The sequence below is a fragment of the Gadus macrocephalus genome, chromosome 22 (genome assembly GCF_031168955.1).
Source record: "Gadus macrocephalus chromosome 22, ASM3116895v1".
NCBI lineage: Eukaryota > Metazoa > Chordata > Actinopteri > Gadiformes > Gadidae > Gadus > Gadus macrocephalus.
In genome coordinates, this window is record NC_082403.1 from 7,809,230 (window position 1) to 7,828,885 (window position 19,656).

At 48.0% G+C, this 19,656-nt stretch overlaps 1 protein-coding gene across 1 annotated transcript in view; it reads right to left on the reverse strand.

Annotated features, from left to right (window-relative positions):
• The window catches only part of ptprua (protein tyrosine phosphatase receptor type Ua), a 91,261-nt gene extending 82,559 nt beyond the window's left edge, over positions 1–8,702 (reverse strand). Inside the window, exon 1 of the mRNA XM_060044082.1 lies at positions 8,666–8,702. Within this exon, the coding sequence (XP_059900065.1) occupies positions 8,666–8,702 (37 nt within the window). The remainder of the gene's footprint in view (positions 1–8,665) is intronic.
• Between the last annotated feature and the right edge of the window lie 10,954 nt (positions 8,703–19,656).

The following is a 19,656-nucleotide window of genomic DNA, read 5'->3' on the forward strand; positions in this document are numbered from 1 at the left end:
ACATACATATAGGTAGACACACACACACATGCACACACATACAAAACAGATACAAACCAACCCACACATATGCATACACAAACAGACTCACACAGGAACAACCTCACACATAAAGGAAACGTATACACACCAAGGCCCGCAGACACACAAATACACACACACACACACACAACACACACACACACACACACACACACACACACACACACACACACACACACACACACACACACCATAGCCTGAACACAAAGGCCTACACATATAAACAATATTAACATGTAGAATCTTAGGCCTACCCATATCACATTCACAAGAGCAATCGTGCACGAAATATGTTCACACCCGTGACGTGCGCTGCGCTCTGCAATTAACATTCCACTAAAAAAAGCATGGTGATAAAATTGGCACGTACAACATAATACGTGACGATTAATTTCAATAAGCAATGTTTTGTTGAAGCTCAGAATGCCGACAATGCTCAGACTGTGCAATGGTCTGCATTGTAGACATGATTATAGTTAATGAGTGAATATCGCAAGGCAATCACGTGTTTTTATCAGAATGCGCGAGCATTCTGAGCACGCCCCCCCCCCGCCCTCCTGAGCACCCCCCCCGGTGTGTTTGGTGAATGCGGTGCATGCGATCCCTCTACCGGCCTTGGCTAGATGCAAATGCCCATGCGCGAAAGACACACGCTTTTGAATTTGCGGCAATGAATGTTAAAAACAAAATGTATTGATGATTACCTTAGGAACATTGTATTTAGAGAGGCCAAGACAAGCAGTTAAAGTGACATAAACGTAAATGAGACAGAAGTTGAGGAGCTCGGTCAAGCAGATAAACCGAAATGTTGTGTAATGAGCTGTCTAAAATTTTGTTGGATAGACGCTAAACGCTTGCGCTAATGGATTAAACGACATAGGTGTACTGGACACTCAACGCTCACGAGACCGACAATTTCCTGTAAGTTTTTCTGATTATTTGGAAAGGGTAATTTCATGTCATGAAATCAAAATCTGTACTTATGATGGTTTATTGTTCATGTGTTGAAGTTGTGCATAATAGCCTAAGTGCAATTCATATTATTGTTTGTTTTTATGTGAAGGAAATATGTGTCAATATTTAGTTTTGTGTGGCTTTATTGGGTTTGTGAATCATTTAAGAAGTCAGTAATTGTCACAGTATATCGGAAACTCTTGTTGCATGCCTCAATTGATAATAGTGTATGGCAATATTATGTTTATGTAAATCTGGATTTTAATATTCATGGCCCACCCAGCCGCCACCCGTCACTGATTCACACAATATGCACACTTGCAAACACAAATTGCGCAGACACAGGAACATTGCAAAAACATACACACAAGCACCCATTAAAATATCCCAAATCGGTTTACACAAACACGCACTCGGAACAATGCAACCCACAATCCAAAATAACACAAACGTGACCACGGTTGCCTTCTCCTCCTCACCTGCATCATCCATCGCTGTGGAAGAGTTCACCACACACACCTGACAAGATGGCTGGCACCTTCTCACCTGGGAGGGACGATGGCTCAACACCCCCCCCCCCCCCCCCCCCACACACCCCCGACCCCCACCACACCAACACCACCATCAACCCCAAACTAGTACCACACCCCCATCACCCTAAACCCCAGCAGCACCAACCTTAACCCCCAGTTCTCAACCCACACCCCCACCACCCTAAACCCCCAGCAGCACCAACCTTAACCCCCAGTCTCAACCCACACCCCCATCACCCTAAACCCCCAGCAGCACCAACCTTAACCCCAGTCTCAACCCACACCCCCATCACCACCCTAAACCCCCAGCAGCACAACCTTAACCCCCAGTCTCAACCCACACCCTCACCACCCTAAACCCCCAGCAGCACCAACCTTAACCCCCAGTCTCAACCCACACCCCATCACCCTAAACCCCCAGCAGCACCAACCTTAACCCCCAGTCTCAACCCACACCCCCACCACCCTAACCCCCAGCAGCACCAACCTTAACCCCCAGTCTCAACCCACACCCCCATCACCCTAAACCCCCAGCAGCACCAACCTTAACCCCCAGTCTCAACCCACACCTCACCACCCTCAAACCCCACCACCAGCTCCACCCCAAGCCAGCAGCCTTCCACACGCCTTCCACACGCCTTCCACACGCCTTCCACACTGTCACCCATCCCTGGCTCACATGGAGCTACTTACACGCCATTACTTCAATCCGTCTGGAATGCAGCTAGTTGGCATGGGGGTAGAGGGAGGGAGGGAGGGAGGGGGGAGGGAGAGGGGATAGATGGCGGCAGTGGTGGTGGAGTCAGTGTTAAACAGAATGCATAATAAGTGAGAGAGAGAAAGGGGGGGGGGCGGCGTTCAACTGCACTCCATGCAAATGTGAAGCCTGGCGTGTCAGAGTGCTGATGGATCTGTTCTGACAGACACGGTGACAGGCCTGTGACAGCAACTTAAAAACCTGCGCTCTCCTCTTCTCTCGCTCTCTCTCTCTCCGCCCCCCCCATCTTCCCCACACACACTCCCCCCCCCCCCCCACCCCCCCCCCCTCTTGTACGTATTTACAACCACGGCATCCTAATACACTATTTTCCCAAATCTTCTCCCCCCTCCCTTCCAGTTCAAAGGTGCGCCCGTATTTCAAGGGATATGCAAATGTGCGTTTCCTATTATTTTTTTTCTACCTGGTTAACTATAGGTTGACATGCGAGCACCTCACCATCACACGTGCGCCTGAAAGCGGAGGATTTACCGCAGAGAGAGCTGACAGGCTAACGAGGCCTAGCATTAGCATGTAAACCAAGCCGTGAGCCACGGAGCCCCCCCCCCCCCAAGAGACGCGCCCATTCATTGCATTTGCCTCGCACACGTTTCGCGCCTTACATTTTGAACACGTTTACGATGCTGTGATCAAGGTGTGTTCCCTACTCGCGTCGCAGATCATCTTCCCGTGAGTGATCCGACTGCCGAGAGATCATCCAGAAGCCACCCGGCAGATCACACGGGGTTACTGCAGGCACTGCCCGCGCATGAACCCCCCCCCCCCCCTCCCCTCCTCTCGCACTGGGTCACTCGGACACAATGGGCCCAGGCACTAATGTGCGTGACTTTTCCGTTGGGGGGGAACGAGCGCACACTCTGGAGTCCATACGGCGGGCATCACAGCGTAATACTGCACGCTTTCCCCAGGGGACGGAGACTGATGTGTGAGCATCAAAGCGGAGCCTGGCCCATTATAAACAATGAGAGATGTGGTGGGAGGTCATCTGCACTGAGCAGCATTTCACACACACACACACACACACACACACACACACACACACACACACACACACACACACACACACACACACACACACAACACAACACAACACACAACACACACACACACACACACATACATGTATGCTTTATATATATGAAAGATAACTGCCTTCAGCTTGTCGTAAAAAGAGGAAGCTCATTATCTATTCATGGCACCATTCAACGCTCTCGCTCTCCTCGCCGCTTTGAATTCCCGCATTATTATCTCTTTTTTCTTCAGTCGGTAGAGATTTTTTTCCCTTTCTTTCCGTTTTCTCTTTTTCCCTTCGTGTGGATTTCAACAATTCAAACTTCCACTCGGTGACAAGCGACTGGCGGTTCCCGCAGAGCAGAGTTCCCATGTGTTTGAAGCATCTAGGCCGCTCCGTCTTTTTGATCAGCGGCTCGGCTGTGAATTCCGCAGATCAGAAAGTGGATCAGAGGCTCCCCGGAGACCGCCATTTACGCCTGCCCCCACGAGAGAGAGAGAGAGAGAGAGAGAGAGAGAGAGAGAGAGAGAGAGAGAGAGAGAGAGAGAGAGAGAGAGAGAGAGAGGAGAGAGAGAGAGAGAGAGAGAGAGAGAGAGAGAGAGAGAGAGAGAGAGAGAGAGAGAGAGAGAGAGAGAGAGAGAGAGAGAGAGAGAAGCGCGCGCGCGCAGTGTGGGGGTAATTAAGAGTTGGTTAAGATGCCCAAATCCTTCTTAATTCCATCCTGCTTCCCCCCGACTCCATTCCGCGTCTCACTCGCCCCAGCAGCACCTCCTCCCCGCCCGAGATAGCTCTGATCTCGCCACTGATTAAAACCCGTCTCATTTCGGCGCTCTTCACTACAACAACAGGGCTCGCGGAGGTTTTCCCGCCAAAGCGCCGGTGTGAGCCGCGCGCGCCCCGATTATCTTAAGGGTAATTAGCGAGCGTGACAATGGCAGGGAGCGGGCGTGCCCCGCGCCGACATGGCGCTGACGATTAGTCTGTCTGGGGTCTCGTCGGGGGCCCCCGTGTCACGGAGACGTGGGGAAGAAAGAGGAGGAAAGTGTGCCGCATGCAATGCGTGTTAATTATTGCTGTCGTTCATTTTTTATTAGCCCGTATACTCTTGAAAGTAATTACCGCTTATGTATGTGTATGTATCGGTGTCAGTCTCCGAAAGACTTGCAATCAAACAATTACTGTCCCAATAGTGCTGTGTTTGTGTGCTAGGGCGTACTCTGTGCGCTTCTCGATTTTGATTGCTAATTTATCCGTTACTAGGCCTACTTTAGTAAGGAGGATGAGGGACACCATATAGCCTATCAGGTACAGGCTGGTGCATAGGAGCCAGCCAGAAGTAACACACGCTACTATCATTTGGATGTGTGTATTTGATTTTCAAGGCCTGGTGTAAACCTTTGATTGCTTAAGCCTAAGACCTAGCCCTTCATAGCAGGATTCCGTCGTACACTTGGATTTGAATTAAGTTTAACTCAGCAGGAAATATTAAGGTCGCCTTGATAACTTTTTTTAAAACATAATATTTTTCCGGTCTGTATATTAGTACGCTAGGGTAAACAGTTTTTTTGCGTCATTATAAAACATCTTGCATCAATGTACAATTAATTCCATGGTTGGTTTCCCGATACGTGTAATATTGTCCCTCTTCACCATTTGTGTCCTGATCCTTATTATGCATTTGCTCAAGGTGTTGCATTCAGCCTGTGCAAGGCTCATAACATACCGCAAATTTGTCCTTTGATAAATACTAACACAATTTCAATCAATAAGAAAATGGCATTCAGGGATTTCAAGGGGATGAATGATGATAAAGACACTTGTATTAATGGACGACGTCTGTAATGGGGAGCCTTGGCCAAAGTGAGATGCTGAGATACACAAATGTGGCGTCTTCATGTACTACTCATGAGCACCTAGTAACAATGTGTTTAGATTTAGTTGGTCATTATTCCTTTCAAAAGGAGATATCTTTAATTATTAACGTCTTCACAACGATGATGGATACGTGAAACAATATGGGTCAATTCTTGCGCACCTTAAATCAGGCTGATTTCAGGGGATTTCCAGCTGATCTCTCTCTTGATTGGCCTTTCAGGATACTTTACAATGATTGAACCTTTCTTTATTTTTGGGGGAAATGTGCAACGGATATGCAACGGTTTCTGCTTCCTCCCAGAAATGTTGGTAACTCACCAGGCAAAGCACCATCGACAGTAGTCTGGATCATCTTATAGACACGGAAGTCCTCGGCTGAGGAGAACCATAAGCTACATCACTACTTGCTCAAATCGAAACGGTACTAGTACTAGGTACTACTTTTAGTAGTTCTTACGACTTTAGGGCGGGACCACTGCGAGAGGCAGGGGTTCACGTTTCAAGTTTCCACCGTCTGTAATGAACCCTGTACGCGTACACAGGCAAGGGAAAGAAGGATTTGTACGATGTGTGTCAATACATTTTCTTCGGGAACACAACTAGCTAACTAGCGGTGCTGTGCTTGGATGACACTGTGTAGCCCCGGGTTTGGGGGAGGTCTCTTCTGTCAACGCATCGACTCTGACAGCGAGGGAGTGAGTCAACACAACACGATAGGACAGAAAGATGTGTGCGATGCGTGCGAGCTAACAAGGGACATTATCGTTAATTTGAACATCGAGCAAATACAGTTTGCCGTTATGTTTTTCCTGAGAGCTCAAGGGATGTTAATGTGATTTGATGCTCTATATTATGGGAGGGTCGCGATGGGAGGAGGGGGTCTTTGTCTTGCAGCGTTTGTTGTTCATGCAATCATCGAAAACTCAGACATAGTTTTGTGTGCTGGCAGAAGTGAACCTGAACATGCAATCGCTAAGCAACGACAAGGCTCACTTTGTAATTAAAATAATGTTGCCCTCTATGTTGCAAGGGCAAATGTAGCAGTATATTTGATAAACTCAAGCGTTCAGATAGTAAAGTGTGTGTGTGTGTGTGTGTGTGTGTGTGTGTGTGTGTGTGTGTGTGTGTGTGTGTGTGTGTGTGTGTTTCAGAGGGAGATTGCCTCTATCAAAGCGTAATCAATTCTCATACCACTTTGGGTCACCTGAATCCTCGCCCCACCCCCTTTATATTCTTTCAAAGCCACCAATCTCATCTCCAACCCTCATAATTGTGCCGTCTTATCCCATCACACCCCTGCCACCTTTCTCGCATGAAACACCAGCAGACAGCTCATCCCTCTCTCTCTCCGGTCTCCCCCGGTGGTCACCCCAGCGTGGCCGGCCGTCTAAATGAAGCCGGGTTCTTCCCGCCCAGGGGCTGTTCCCAGCGTTCATTAATGTCCCTACCAGATCAGCTGCTGCCGCTTCCTCCGGTCGTGTCTGCTGCTCTCCTCCCCAATCAAGCGCGTGTCACGCACCCGGCCGCCGACCGCTGAAGGCTAGCCCGAGAACCCACCGAGGGAGTTTCTTTTTAATTCTGGCTCGTCATTAGGCTTCTGACCCAGACTACATTAGCCGCGCTGCTGCGTCTCCCCTTTGTTGTCCGCCCGTCCAGCGAGCGGGGCTTTGAGTCTGCGTCAGACGAGCCCTGGCATCGCTGGCATGCGCTTAGCGTCGATAGCTTCAGGGGCTAGGCCTGGGGCCCACTGTCTCCGGCTTGACAAGCAGGTGCTTGCATTTAACAGCTGTGTTTCAGGGTTCAGGGTTTCAACCCCCACTAATACAACCACAGCATTCATCGGAGGGCTGTGTGACAGTCCCATCTCGTAAAGAGATTTCTAGAATTCCACTTTGGGATTTCAAACTTGTCATACCTTCCGTCCCCACTAGGTTTAAGCAATACCTCTTCAACCTTAATGAATGATTCAGCGCGAAATCTTTTGGAAAATACAAAATATTGAATCACCACAGACCAAAGACGATTCTTCTTTGTTATCTGTTCTTCTGTGTTTTGAGTAGCAGATGTAACTTGGCTTTCTCTTCCGAAAGACAATCTTGCTTCTTCTGTATAGACAGCAATGTCCCAGAATGCAATGTTTGTTCTTTTACATTCAGATGACATTCTGATGAAGATCCCTAGAGATCGTAATGTTGCTTGTTAATAAATCCAGTTCTGGAGCATTTAAACAGTGTGCAGACCCTTCCTTTTTTCTTATATTCAATACTATTGTCTAGCACCTGTGGATTACCTTTGGCTGTGCGCACCACCCCTCTTTCTAAGTTGTTTTACATTCAGATCATGGTACAGAGGTAACCTAGAAATTTACAAACAGTATACTGAGACAACTCTCATGACGGCTTATAAATCAGTGACCTTGCAACGAATCGAAATTTACAAGGGTTTCTCTCTCTCTGCTTCTGTCTCTGTCTTCATCTCTCTCTCTCTCTCTCTCTCTCTCTCTCTCTCTCTCTCTCTCTCTCTCTCTCTCTCTCTCTCTCTTTCTCTTTCTCTTTCTCTTTCTCTCTTTCTCAATTTCTCTTTCTCGCTCTCTCTCACACTTTCTCAGGTGCTAGATTCTTATCTGGGCCAGACTCAATTAAGAATGTTTTGAAAGATAGATGAGCAGAAGACAGAAGTCATTGAGGGTTGCTACTTTCTTCCTCTGTCCCTCTCTCTCAAGAAGAATAGCGGTTCACAAAGATTTTGCGGCTAAGGCCACAAAGACAACACGATGCAGAAACCAACATAAAGTTGTGTTGGAATGTTCCTGAAAAAAGGATTATATATCTAAAATAATATATACTTGGATATTAGCAATTTGTCACGGTATTTAACACAGACAATTTCATATTAGTCAAAGACATATATATTGAAATGAAGCAAGAACTTGCATTCCAAGGAATAATTAAGCAATTATGAAGAAAATAAATAAATAAATTGTGCCAATTATATTGTCAACAGGAATAACTTTCAATATGTTTTTGTTTACTCCCTGGCGTTACTAGTCTGATGATCATCCTGCATTTCTATTAAGTTTCACTCGATAACTCAGTGGGAAGCTCTTCGCTCTTATCCATTTTCAGCCACATGGAGTGGTTGCTTCCACCTAATCCAATCAAAAAGAAGGACTGATGACGATACCGCAAGTGACGTTACTCTCTGTTTGTGCCAATATTTCTCTATAATCAGCTTCAGTAGCAGAATCCCTAGACTTTAAAGATACTTCATAGGCAGAATCCAAACTTTTCATCGGCGTTCTGTTGCTCTCTACGATAACTCGGATTGCGTCAGCATACTAAGTCCCGCCTACAAGATGCCGATTGGCTCCCTGAAAAAAATCACAGAACATTTTTAAAAAGTGGGAATCTTCGCTGTGACATAACCCATGAGTGGGTATTAAACCCCATTACATTTCACAGCACGCCTCACCTTGCCTCAAGGCAGACTGGAAGGGAACCACCGCCATGCCGCTCAGAGGGGCCTTGATTGGTTGTCATGGATAATAAAGGCATATAAAGTTGCGCTGCGCTCTGTCACTTGTTGCTGGCAGCCTCTTGTCTCCTGTGTCTCTCGGTGCCACTGGCTGCCCCTAAAGGAAGTCTTCACTCACCTCTTTTCGTCGTCTCTGCTGCCGTGCGTAAGAGTAGAATGATATCTCCCAATTGTCTTTCTTTGTTTCTTTGTTTCCCTCCTTCCCGTTGTGTCTCGTGAACCCAGACAGGTTCAGCTACGGCAGTGGCTCGTACACGTTGATGCGCTCCACGGGGGGGCGGAGTCGAAGGACTGTAGTAAGGGCACAGCGCACGTGTGTGTGTCTGTGTGTGTGTGTGTGTATGTTTCTGTGTGCGTTTTGTTGATGTGTGGTGTGTACGGGAAGCACATTCACCCAGTTAAGGTATACCCCACCCCCCGCTCTCGTTAACACACACACACACACACACACACACACACACACACACACACACGCGCGCGCACACGCAGAGCGCAGTGGGTTCATGGTGGCGTGGATCTCAAGGTTACTGGACCTGCAGGGGCTTCACTCAGCTCCAAGAAAACGTCTCTCCGTGTCAGCACTTTCACTTCATGGCAGCCTCACATGCACACAAACACACACACACAAACACACATGCATGCGCATGGACACACACACACACACACGCACACGCATGCCCACACACACACACACCCACACACACACACACACACACACACACACATTTATCACACGCGTGCACATGGCCACACACGCACACACACACACACGTGCATGGACACAGACACACCACACACACTCACTTGCATGGACGCACAGACCCACGTGCAAACACATAGAGAGACGCACAAACAATTCCTCACACACACACGCACATACGGAGACAATTGCCAAAACAATGGGACACACAAATACACATAAAATGTAATGTCCACAATTGCTTTTATACATTAACACACATACAAACACACACACACAAACGCACCTGCCAGTTCCGTGTGTTCTGCGTGCCTTTGATAAACTCATTTTTTTTACTTTGCTGTTCATTATACGAGCTAATGCTTTACGCCTGCGACAGAGCGGGTTCGGGTGCGAGCCAATGAGAGCTAAAGTCCAAGCAAAAAAAAAAAAAGTGCTCATTTGTGTGTTTGTGCTTTGCTGTTGATCCCACTGAAAGTCACCTCTGATGGCCCGCTTCTACACCCACATGCCCAAATATTCCTCCATCTCTCCTGCCCCCTGCCAGCTCTCACTCCCCCACACGCACGCCGACGAGAGACGTGGGGGCTTTTTTTTTTTTCTCCACTTTTTTTTCAGGGGGCTTTTTTGCTACGCTCCCCTGATTTGCCAGGGATTTATAATGGTGCTGCGGCCATATTAAAAAGGCCACACTTCAAGGACTGGCAGGGCTTGGCAAATACTAACTCCAACACTAACTGTAGCACACCGCGCCACCCTGTGTGTTCATGGCGGCGCAACCGCGCCAGGAATGAGAACGTGGGATGTTGTCGGTCACCGCAACAGCACTGACTTACAATGTTTTATATATATGTAAATGTGTATTTATGTATTTATATGGCCACCAATAGTGACAGCCAGGGTAAAACATTTGCACCCGTAGATGATGTGCAATGAATGTCATTATCGGAACCATCAAGGTTAGGGACAGCGAGTTAAATGTACGCTAGCATTCCTTGCTGGCGCACACGCATCCTATTTTTATTGGTTTGGGGAGCGTTTTATTATAGCCTGCAAGAATGCGTGCTTGTCATTAAACAAAGGGGAGTATGTCGAGTTAAGTGTGTGTGTGTGGGTGTGTGCGCGTGCGTGTGTGTGTGGTGTGTTAGTGATGTTGTTGGAGCCTGTAAATCAGCCCTGCGCCATTGTCGTGCGGTTGTTTGCCTCTCTGTCTCCGTAGTGTGATAGATCTTGACAAGCCCCGCTCTGAATTATTGATTCTCTGATCTGAAAGTTTGATGCTTCGCCCGAGGGCTGGATTAACCTGCCGCCCGTACACCACCTCCCCTCAAGGTAACCACACACACACACACACACACACACACACACACACACACACACACACACACACACACACACACACACACACACACACACACACAGGCATACACATACATACACAAGTGCATGCTTGTGCACACCCACATACAATCAAAGGCACACACGCACACATAATCACAGACACACACATCAAAGGCACGCATGTGCACACACAAACAGACACACACACACATACATAATCATAGGCGCACACAGACACAGACAGACACGCCCTCTCCAAGATACACATAAAGCAAACACGCACAGAAACAAATGTACGCGCACACATTGTTTCTGACACGTGGACATACAGATGGTGTAGCAAAGTGATGCACACACACAACGCATAAGGCTCAAATAGAAAAACACAAACACACACACACACACACACACACACACACACACACACACACACACACACACACACACACACACACACACACACACACACACACACAAACGAACACACACACTGACGGGCTTGACAAGACAAGGCCGTGCTGAGCGTGACCCCTCTGATGCTCGTGTGTGTGTGTGTGTGTGTGTGTGTGTGTGTGTGTGTGTGTGTGTGTGACCCCTCTGATGCTATCCGTCAACGTTTCAAATACACTCACGTTCACATTCAATTGCAATGAATAGTGCAGAAGTGCACGGGAAATAGACAGACTAAAGCTGCCACACTAATTCTGTGGTCAACATAATTATATGTATACATTTATATGCCTGGACATTGCTGCCTGTACAAATATGTATATTATATATAAAATATATATATATAATTTATATCATTTTTAATTGTATACAGTACATGCATATCAACATTCTATCCTCGCTCTTTGTCTCTTTTCTGCAGTGGCTGAATCCCTATTGCTTATCGGTCTCACCACAGCGAGGTGAGTCCTGCCTGCCGCTTTATTCATGATCATACTTTTAATATCATTCACTGTGACACCAGAGTCTGCATCTCAAATTAAAATCCTTCAGGCAAAGTGTTCGCACTGCTGTGGATGGCACTCACGTCCGTGTGTGTGTGTGTGTGTGTGTGTGTGTGTGTGTGTGTGTGTGTGTGTGTGTGTGTGTGTGTGTGTGTGTGTGTGTGTGTGTGTGTGTGTGTGTGTGTGTGTGTGTGTTTTTGAGTGAGAGAAGAAAGTGATCAGGAGATGACCAATCTTTCTTTCCCCATAAGCCACCTGCGTCGAGAGCAGAAGCCTGAGTAATCGATTGTCCCATCAAGCTCTGGTTGTTAAAATATGTAAAAGCCCCATACTGAATTGTATGAAGATAGATTAACGACAACACCAATTAGAATGCACCAGTTAAAAACTCACACTCTCGAATGCATCGTTCTCTTAATTTAGAAGGAGAACTCTGGTTCTCCCTCAAAAAAAATTTAATGGGAGTTCTTGTTCTTAAATATTTCCGTGATTACCGGAGAGGACTCGTGGCTGAGTTGACAGAAATGTACACAAACGAGTAAAGCGACTAAAAATGTTATCCTTTGAAAACAGCTGTTGATTGAGAATAATTGTTTTACATAGGCTCTATTTTTGGCACGATGCTGCAGATCTCCACGGAAGAGTTTACTTGGAAACCACTGTTGCTCTTGGTTTGTGTTCCAAATGTAACTGAGACTCGGCATGGCAACGCATCTATCTACATGTGGAACAATTAGCCAGGTGTAATTGAGTAGTGGTGCGTGATTCCTGCGCTGGCAATCACAGTGATGGAGAGCAACGGCGTTCAACAGACCGTGGGCGTTAACACAGAGTGTGCGGCATCAAGCATGTTTTTTTTTCCCCTTTATTTTTAATGGTGGCCACACGCTTTGATAGAACATTAGCAGTTTGTTCATGAGAGTATGTCAACATATGTGGGTGGAAAGGTGCGTTCGTGAAGAGCTTTTTTCTCTTTAATCGTGTGGGCGTGATATTTTTTTTCCGATCTGTTTATGGTCCATCAGGGAGTTTTTACCGCTGCGAGTGTCTCAAAGTGGGGGGGGGGGGGCGGTGGTGGTGGTGGTGGGGGGAGGGAGGGGGGGGGGTTGTGTTTAGATTTGAAGACGGCATGCATCTCACCTTCGCAACGTCTGTCGGATCTGTCAAAGGCTGCCGCATACACCTGCAAATACACGGAAACATAGAGCTGTGAGTCTATGTTATATATTAAGTTGCTTTATGTTCGCTTATTAGCATTAAGTCGTCTGTATCTGTATCTCTGGCTTTGCCCACTATCTGGTTCTGCCCCCCTGTCATTATGTCTGTTATCCACCTGGGGCCCCCCGCGCCCCACAGGGGCCCCCACCTGCACACTGCACTAACTCATTCCCACCGGCAGCACCCTACCAGACACGGTCCCCAAAGCACACAGATGAAGACATCCATTGCCTCAGATTTATACTCCACAACCTTCATGAACATTGGTGTGTGTGTGTGTGTGTGTGTGTGTGTGTGTGTGTGTGTGTGTGTGTACAATGCAAGGCCAATGTCCCCTCAATGGAAAGGCCGTTCTTTATTTTTGATGTCGAGAATTTGCAGTTAGGCTCATTTTTTCTTTATTTTTTTTCTTTAATGTTATGCAACTTTTGAAGCCCAGGCGTTTGAAGTTATGCATGAGTTGGGCTCATTTCTTGCTTTTTTCCAGATTTGTTTTCTCTTTGTGTGTGTGTGTGTGTGTGTGTGTGTGTGTGTGTGTGTGTGTGTGTGTGTGTGTGTTTCCTTCCCTCGCCTTGTAGAGCTGTAGTTTCTGTGAGAAGTGGGAATGTTGTGTTTGAAGTGAGAGGATGTTTCAAGGGTATATCCGCCTCTGTTGGGCTAATGGTCGTCACTCCGTCCAGCCTTTAATTATATCCCATAGAAACATCCATCTGTTAAAAGAATCCCGCCTAAATAATCAATATGTTATTCTTTTTAAGGTCAGGCGTGGGGATGGATGGAACAAACTGCTCATTACAGCAACACTGAACATGTTGTGTTTCCTGTGCTGCGTCGTATGCAGTTATCAAAAATGGGACCCTTTTATATTCTGGAAGATGTGGGCTCGTATCGGAGATAGAGGAAGAGTCATTTCCCCGCGTTGTCCCCCCCCCCCACTACCTGTCAGTGTTTAGCCGTGGCAGCAGTATTAGTTGGTGGGTCGTTTTTTTCTTAGCGTGTCATTGGCATGACGAGCGCCCGTGCGCTCATCACGTGCACGCTGTCACGACTCCTCAAACCCTTTCAAAGCCTTTTTTTTTTTTTTTGCTGCTAATGTAATTACAAAATAAATAATCGTTGTGTCCAGAGTGGATCATCAATATGCTTTAGAGCCCATCTCCCAAATTCCGCAGCACACCATAAATAACTCATAATTGCTTCGCACCGGCCAGTTTCTGTAGTCACTCCATCCCGGCACGTTGTCAGCCATGAAGAAATAAATCAATGCAATGAGTGTACGTGTTTGATTCAATAAACAATGCAGTGCGCAAGAAAATCGACGGAATCGATTAAAAAATAAATAATAAAATATCGAATTGACAACAAATGGATGAAATTGAAGAATCAGTACTTGAGTTTAATCTGAGGGCGGACGTGGATCTGTGTACTCCTGGCGGCCTGGTGACACTCTGAGGAGGCCGTTCACCTCTTGTGATATTGAAGACGAGGGCTTTGACGGCGCCCTACGAGGGGCGGGGTGTGTGGGGCGGGGAGCCATTATTCCCGTTGTCGTGTGAAGCTGGAGAGAGGGGCGTTTATTTTTTCCTCTTGGAACCCGTGTGATGTGCACTTTTAATGAGGCCCATTAAATCAAGTGGCAGATCCCTCACAAGAAAAGTTGGTCCGCGCTTAATAGTTCCACCACAAGCTTACATAAGCCTCCATTCCCCCAACAACCCTACCCTCCCCCACCCCCTCCCCCACCCTCTTCCGCTCACTCACTCTCTCTCTCGCTCTCTCTCTCTTGCTGTCTCTCTCACACACACACACACACACATCCACACACACGTACACACATACACGTACACACGCATAAAAACTGACTAACACACACACACATACACACACATATAAACTGACTCACATGCACACACACACTCACGCACACACACACACACACTCACACACACACATAAAAACCGACTCTCACACACCCACACACGCACACACACACACACACACACACACACACAAACACATAAAAAACAGACTCACACGCACACAAACACATGCACCACTTTTCACTTCAGCACTTTCATTGGCCGCTGTTTTTTTTCCCTTCTCTTTTTTCGGGCCGCGCCGAGAGAAGCCTCCCTGGCTCCGCCGAGAGGCACGCTACGGCAATTAGCCGTCCTCTGGAGTCTTAATTAGGGAGCCGCGTCGACCTGCAGACGGGAGAGCGCCAGGACCGCACGTCGGTCAACAGCCAAAACAAAAATAGGCGGGAGGGGGGGGAAATAAATAAATAAAACGTAGAAGAAGAAGAGGAAGAAGTAGGAGCCGTGATAGAAGTAGTAGTAGGACTCGTCAGGAGACTTCCAATTAATTTCGGACTCCAAATGAGCATTGAGGTGTGAGCTGCTCCCGACGTTCTTCTACGAGGTGGAACGTTGATGATTGTGTGGGGTTGGGGGCCTGAGAGGGCGGGGGGGAGTGGAGCAAACCCGAGGCCCCCCTGAGAAGGTAGGAAGTGGTGCTACAGTGGCGCTATGAGGGGCCGCCGGCCGGGGTTAGGGGTCTCCGGTTGGACCCCCGGGCCCCCGATGGGAGTCTTCATGTAGAGGTTGGCCCCCGGTCCCCCGATGGGAGTCTTCATGTAGAGGTTGGCCCCCGGGCCCCCGATGGGAGTCTTCATGTAGAGGTTGGCCCCCGGGCCCCCGATGGGAGTCTTCATGTAGAGGTTGGCCCCCGGGCCCCCGATGGGAGTCTTCATGTAGAGGTTGGCCCCCGGTCCCCCGATGGGAGTCCCGATGTAGAGGTTGGCCCCAGGTCCGACGGAGACCCGCAGGGTCCCTCCTACCAAGGCCTTGGCTTGGTTCCGTGTGAGGCCTCTGAGTGGAGGCCTACTCTTATGTGGTCTGTAATCATGAGCTTGTGAGGGACTTCTGAAGGGCTATTGTCTTCGTTTGGCTAATTGGCATTCTGTTCGAGACTTGTGCGTGTGTGTGTGTGTGTGTTTGTGTCTCTATGTGTGTGTGTGTGTGTCTCCATGCTGTGTTCTCGCAGGTGTGTCGGCGCATGCACATGTGTGTGTGTGTGTGTGTGTGTGTGTGTGTGTGTGTGTGTGTGTGTGTGTGTGTGTGTGTGTGTGTGTGTGTGTGTGTGTGTGTGTGTGTGTGTGTGTGTGTGTGTGTGTGTGCCTACACTCTCGCAGGTGTGTTGGCGTGTGTGTGTGTGTGTGTGTGTGTGTGTGTGTGTGTGTTCCGAGAGGGGTGCCTCTGGTGGGCTGTTGTTCAGATCCCACCTCCTTCCCTTCTGGGCACAGCAGACAACACGGCACTGCCGTGGCCATGGCGATGACAGAAAGAAAAAAAAAAACACAAAAGGCGATTGCCATGGCGACGGCGGCACAGCAAAGCCATCACGGGTAAAGCCTGCGGGTGGGGAGAGCTCCATGGTGATCGCTGTGGTGTGTGTGTGTGTTCACGCACGTGTGTTTGTGTGTGTGTGTGTGTGTGTGTTTGTGCATGTGTTTGTGCGCATGTGTGTGTTTGTGTGTGTGTCTGTGTGTGTGAGAGGGGGCAGGTGTATGGAGCACTGTTGATGACTAGCTACACTACATCGACAGCGGAGTAGGCCCTGACACACACACACACACACACACACACACACACACACACACACACACACATTCACCCTGTCACTCAATAATACGCACACACACACACAGCCACACATCCAAACACACACACACACACCCTGTCCCTCACACACACACACACACACACACACACACACATACACACACACACACCCTGTCCCTCACACACACACACACACACACACACACACACACACACACACACACACACACACACACCCTGTCACTCAATAATATGCACACACACACACTCACACACACACACACACACACACACACACACACACTCAATTACCTTGTCACTCACTCATGCACATATGAACACACACATACACCAGAGACACACTCACACAGACACAGTCCCTCTAGCCGAGCCCAGCTCCCAGCAGCAGTATCAGATGACTGGTTGGAGGACGAGCAGAAGACGGCCTGAGCTGCTGACTCTCGTTAACTCTAATGAGATAAAGAGAGGCCCTGCTCTCTGTCTGGGGAGCTGTGTGTGTGTGTGTGTGTGTGTGTGTGTGTGTGTGTGTGTGTGTGTGTGTGTGTGTGTGTGTGTGTGTGTGTGTGTGTGTGTGTGTGTGTGTGTGTGTGTGTGTGTGTGTGTGTGTGTGTGTGTGTGTGTGTGTGTGGAGAGAGAGGAAAGGACGTTTTCTGTGGGAGGGTGTTGGAGGGTGGTGTCTTTGATTGGAAACGTCCATTTTGATGTGTGTGTATTTATATATATCGATATAAGGATGTGGTTATATATATATGCATACAAACACATATGTATGTATGTATTTATGTATGTATTTATGTATGTCTGTGTGTACACATTTTACACGATTTATCCCTGGACATCAATGTAGTTTTTCATATTCAGATTCTGATATACCTGTAAGTATATATATATATATATATATATATACATATATATGCTAGCGTAAACATTTACTGTTTACACTAGCATATCTCAAACACTGGGTTAAAAAATTATTATGACCAACAAAGTGGAACAGAATTGTGCGTGTGTGTCTGTGTGTGGTGTGTGGGTGTTTGTGTGTGTCTCTCTGGACCCGCTCATGCGTGTATGTGTGTGTGGTGGGTGTGTGTGTATGTGTGTGCATGCAAGTGTGTCTGTGTGTACTTGTATGCAAGGGTGTGTGTGTGTGTGTGTGTGTGTGTGTGTGTGTGTGTGTGTGTGTGTGTGTTTATGTGTATTCATTCATGCAACTGTGTGTGTGTGTGTGTGTGTCACTGCGCGGGCACGCACACCTTTGTATCTTTCAGTGAGAGCCCTGAGCTTCTGGCTCCGGCGGACCATGACAGCTGACATTATAGCAGCGCCATGCGCGAGAAGCTAGGTGTGTTGGTCGGTGCGCGGTCGGCGCGTTTGTACGCTGTGCTGTGTGTGTGTGTGTGTGTGTGTGTGTGTGTGTGTGTGTGTGTGTGTGTGTGTGTGTGTGTGTGTGTGTGTGTGTGTGTGTGTGTGTGTGTGTGTGTGTGTGTGTGTGTGTGTGTGTGTGTGTGTGCTGTGTGTCATGTGCGGCGGTGTGCTGGTGTGTGTGGTGTGTGTACCCGGGCAGGGATCCAGCCTCTAAGTGACAGCAACCCCACTCGTTGGCGCATCTTTGTCTCAGAGACTAATGGCGCAGAGAGAATCAATTACTGCCCAAACGCTGGTAATATGCCAGGGCTGGAGGGCTGTGTGTGTGTGTGTGTGTGTGTGTGTGTGTGTGTGTGTGTGTGTGTGTGTGTGTGTGTGTGTGTGTGTGTGTGTGTGTGTGTGTGTGTGTGTGTGTGTGTGTGTGTGTGTGTGTGTGTGTGTGTGTTGGAAGTGGGTGGAAGGCAGGATTGATGATTAACACTCTTTATGCCGGTCAGACAGACAGGGATTCGGACACTGAGTTTAACATACTCTACCCCTCCCCCCTTTCTTCCTCCATGAGGACCTATATAGGGTCTCTCTCTCACTCTCTCTCTCTCACGCTCATACTCTCTCTCTCTCTCTGTGGGATGGTCGTACACAAGCAGATTTGTGATGTTATATATGCAGAAACATTGCAAACAAAATAATTTATATTCTTCCGTTTCTTTTGCTCTTCATTGTCATTCAAAAACTCTTCTCTGTAGCGTCCATGTTGTGTCCACATCACGACTTAATAGCTCATGAACATACCAAAGTCGTACGCTCGACAAATTGGCCAACTCGGGAAATTGGCCCATTTGAGGAACATATGAATGCAGGAGCTCTCTCCAACTCTCTCTGTCTCTCTCTTTCTCTCTCTTTTTCTCACTCTCTCTCTCCCTCCATCTGTCTCCATCTCGCTCTATTTCTCTCCCTGACACTCTCTCTGTCTCAACATCTCTCTAGGTCTCTCTCTCTCTCGCTCTCACTCTCTCTCTGTCTCTCTGTCCCTCTGTCTCCACGTCTCCCTCTTTCGCTCTCTCTGTCTCCACGTCTCTCTTTCTGTCTCTCTAGGTCTTTTTCGGTCCCCCTTTCTCTCTCTCTCTCTCTCTCTCTCTCTCTCTCTCTCTCTCTCTCTCTCTCTCTCTCTCTCTCTCTCTCTCTCTCTCTCTCTCTCTCTCTCTCTCTCTCTCGTAGTCCCCGGGCCCTTCTGTGGATCACCACAGAGGGAGACCGGAGAGAGCATGGCAGTCATTCCCGACACTCCCCAGAAGAAAAAGAAAAACCACAACCGCACCCCATCATCAGAGACGCCCCGGGACTCCGCAGGCGGGCCCGGGGCCCAGCCGGGGCTGAGGTGGGCAGGGGGGAGGGTGCTTGGTTGGGGGGCACCCTGTGGCTAGCTTGGATCATGCTTGATGTATAACTGGGGGCTTCCTCTCTCCTCTCCCAGCATCGGAAAAAAGCAGTGGACATTGAAACGGCTGTTCTTTCACTGACGAGGACCTGTCAACGCGATGATACAGATTCGGAACAATTCGTGATTTAAGGTTTTAATGAGTCAGACCCCCTTCTGCTTCTCTCTTTTCTGTGTAAGCGAAAAAACGAGTAGCACTGCAAAACGCTCTGTTTGCAGAACCTCTAAAAAGAACACAGGATCATTTTGTTTTAATGCAACTTGTTTTT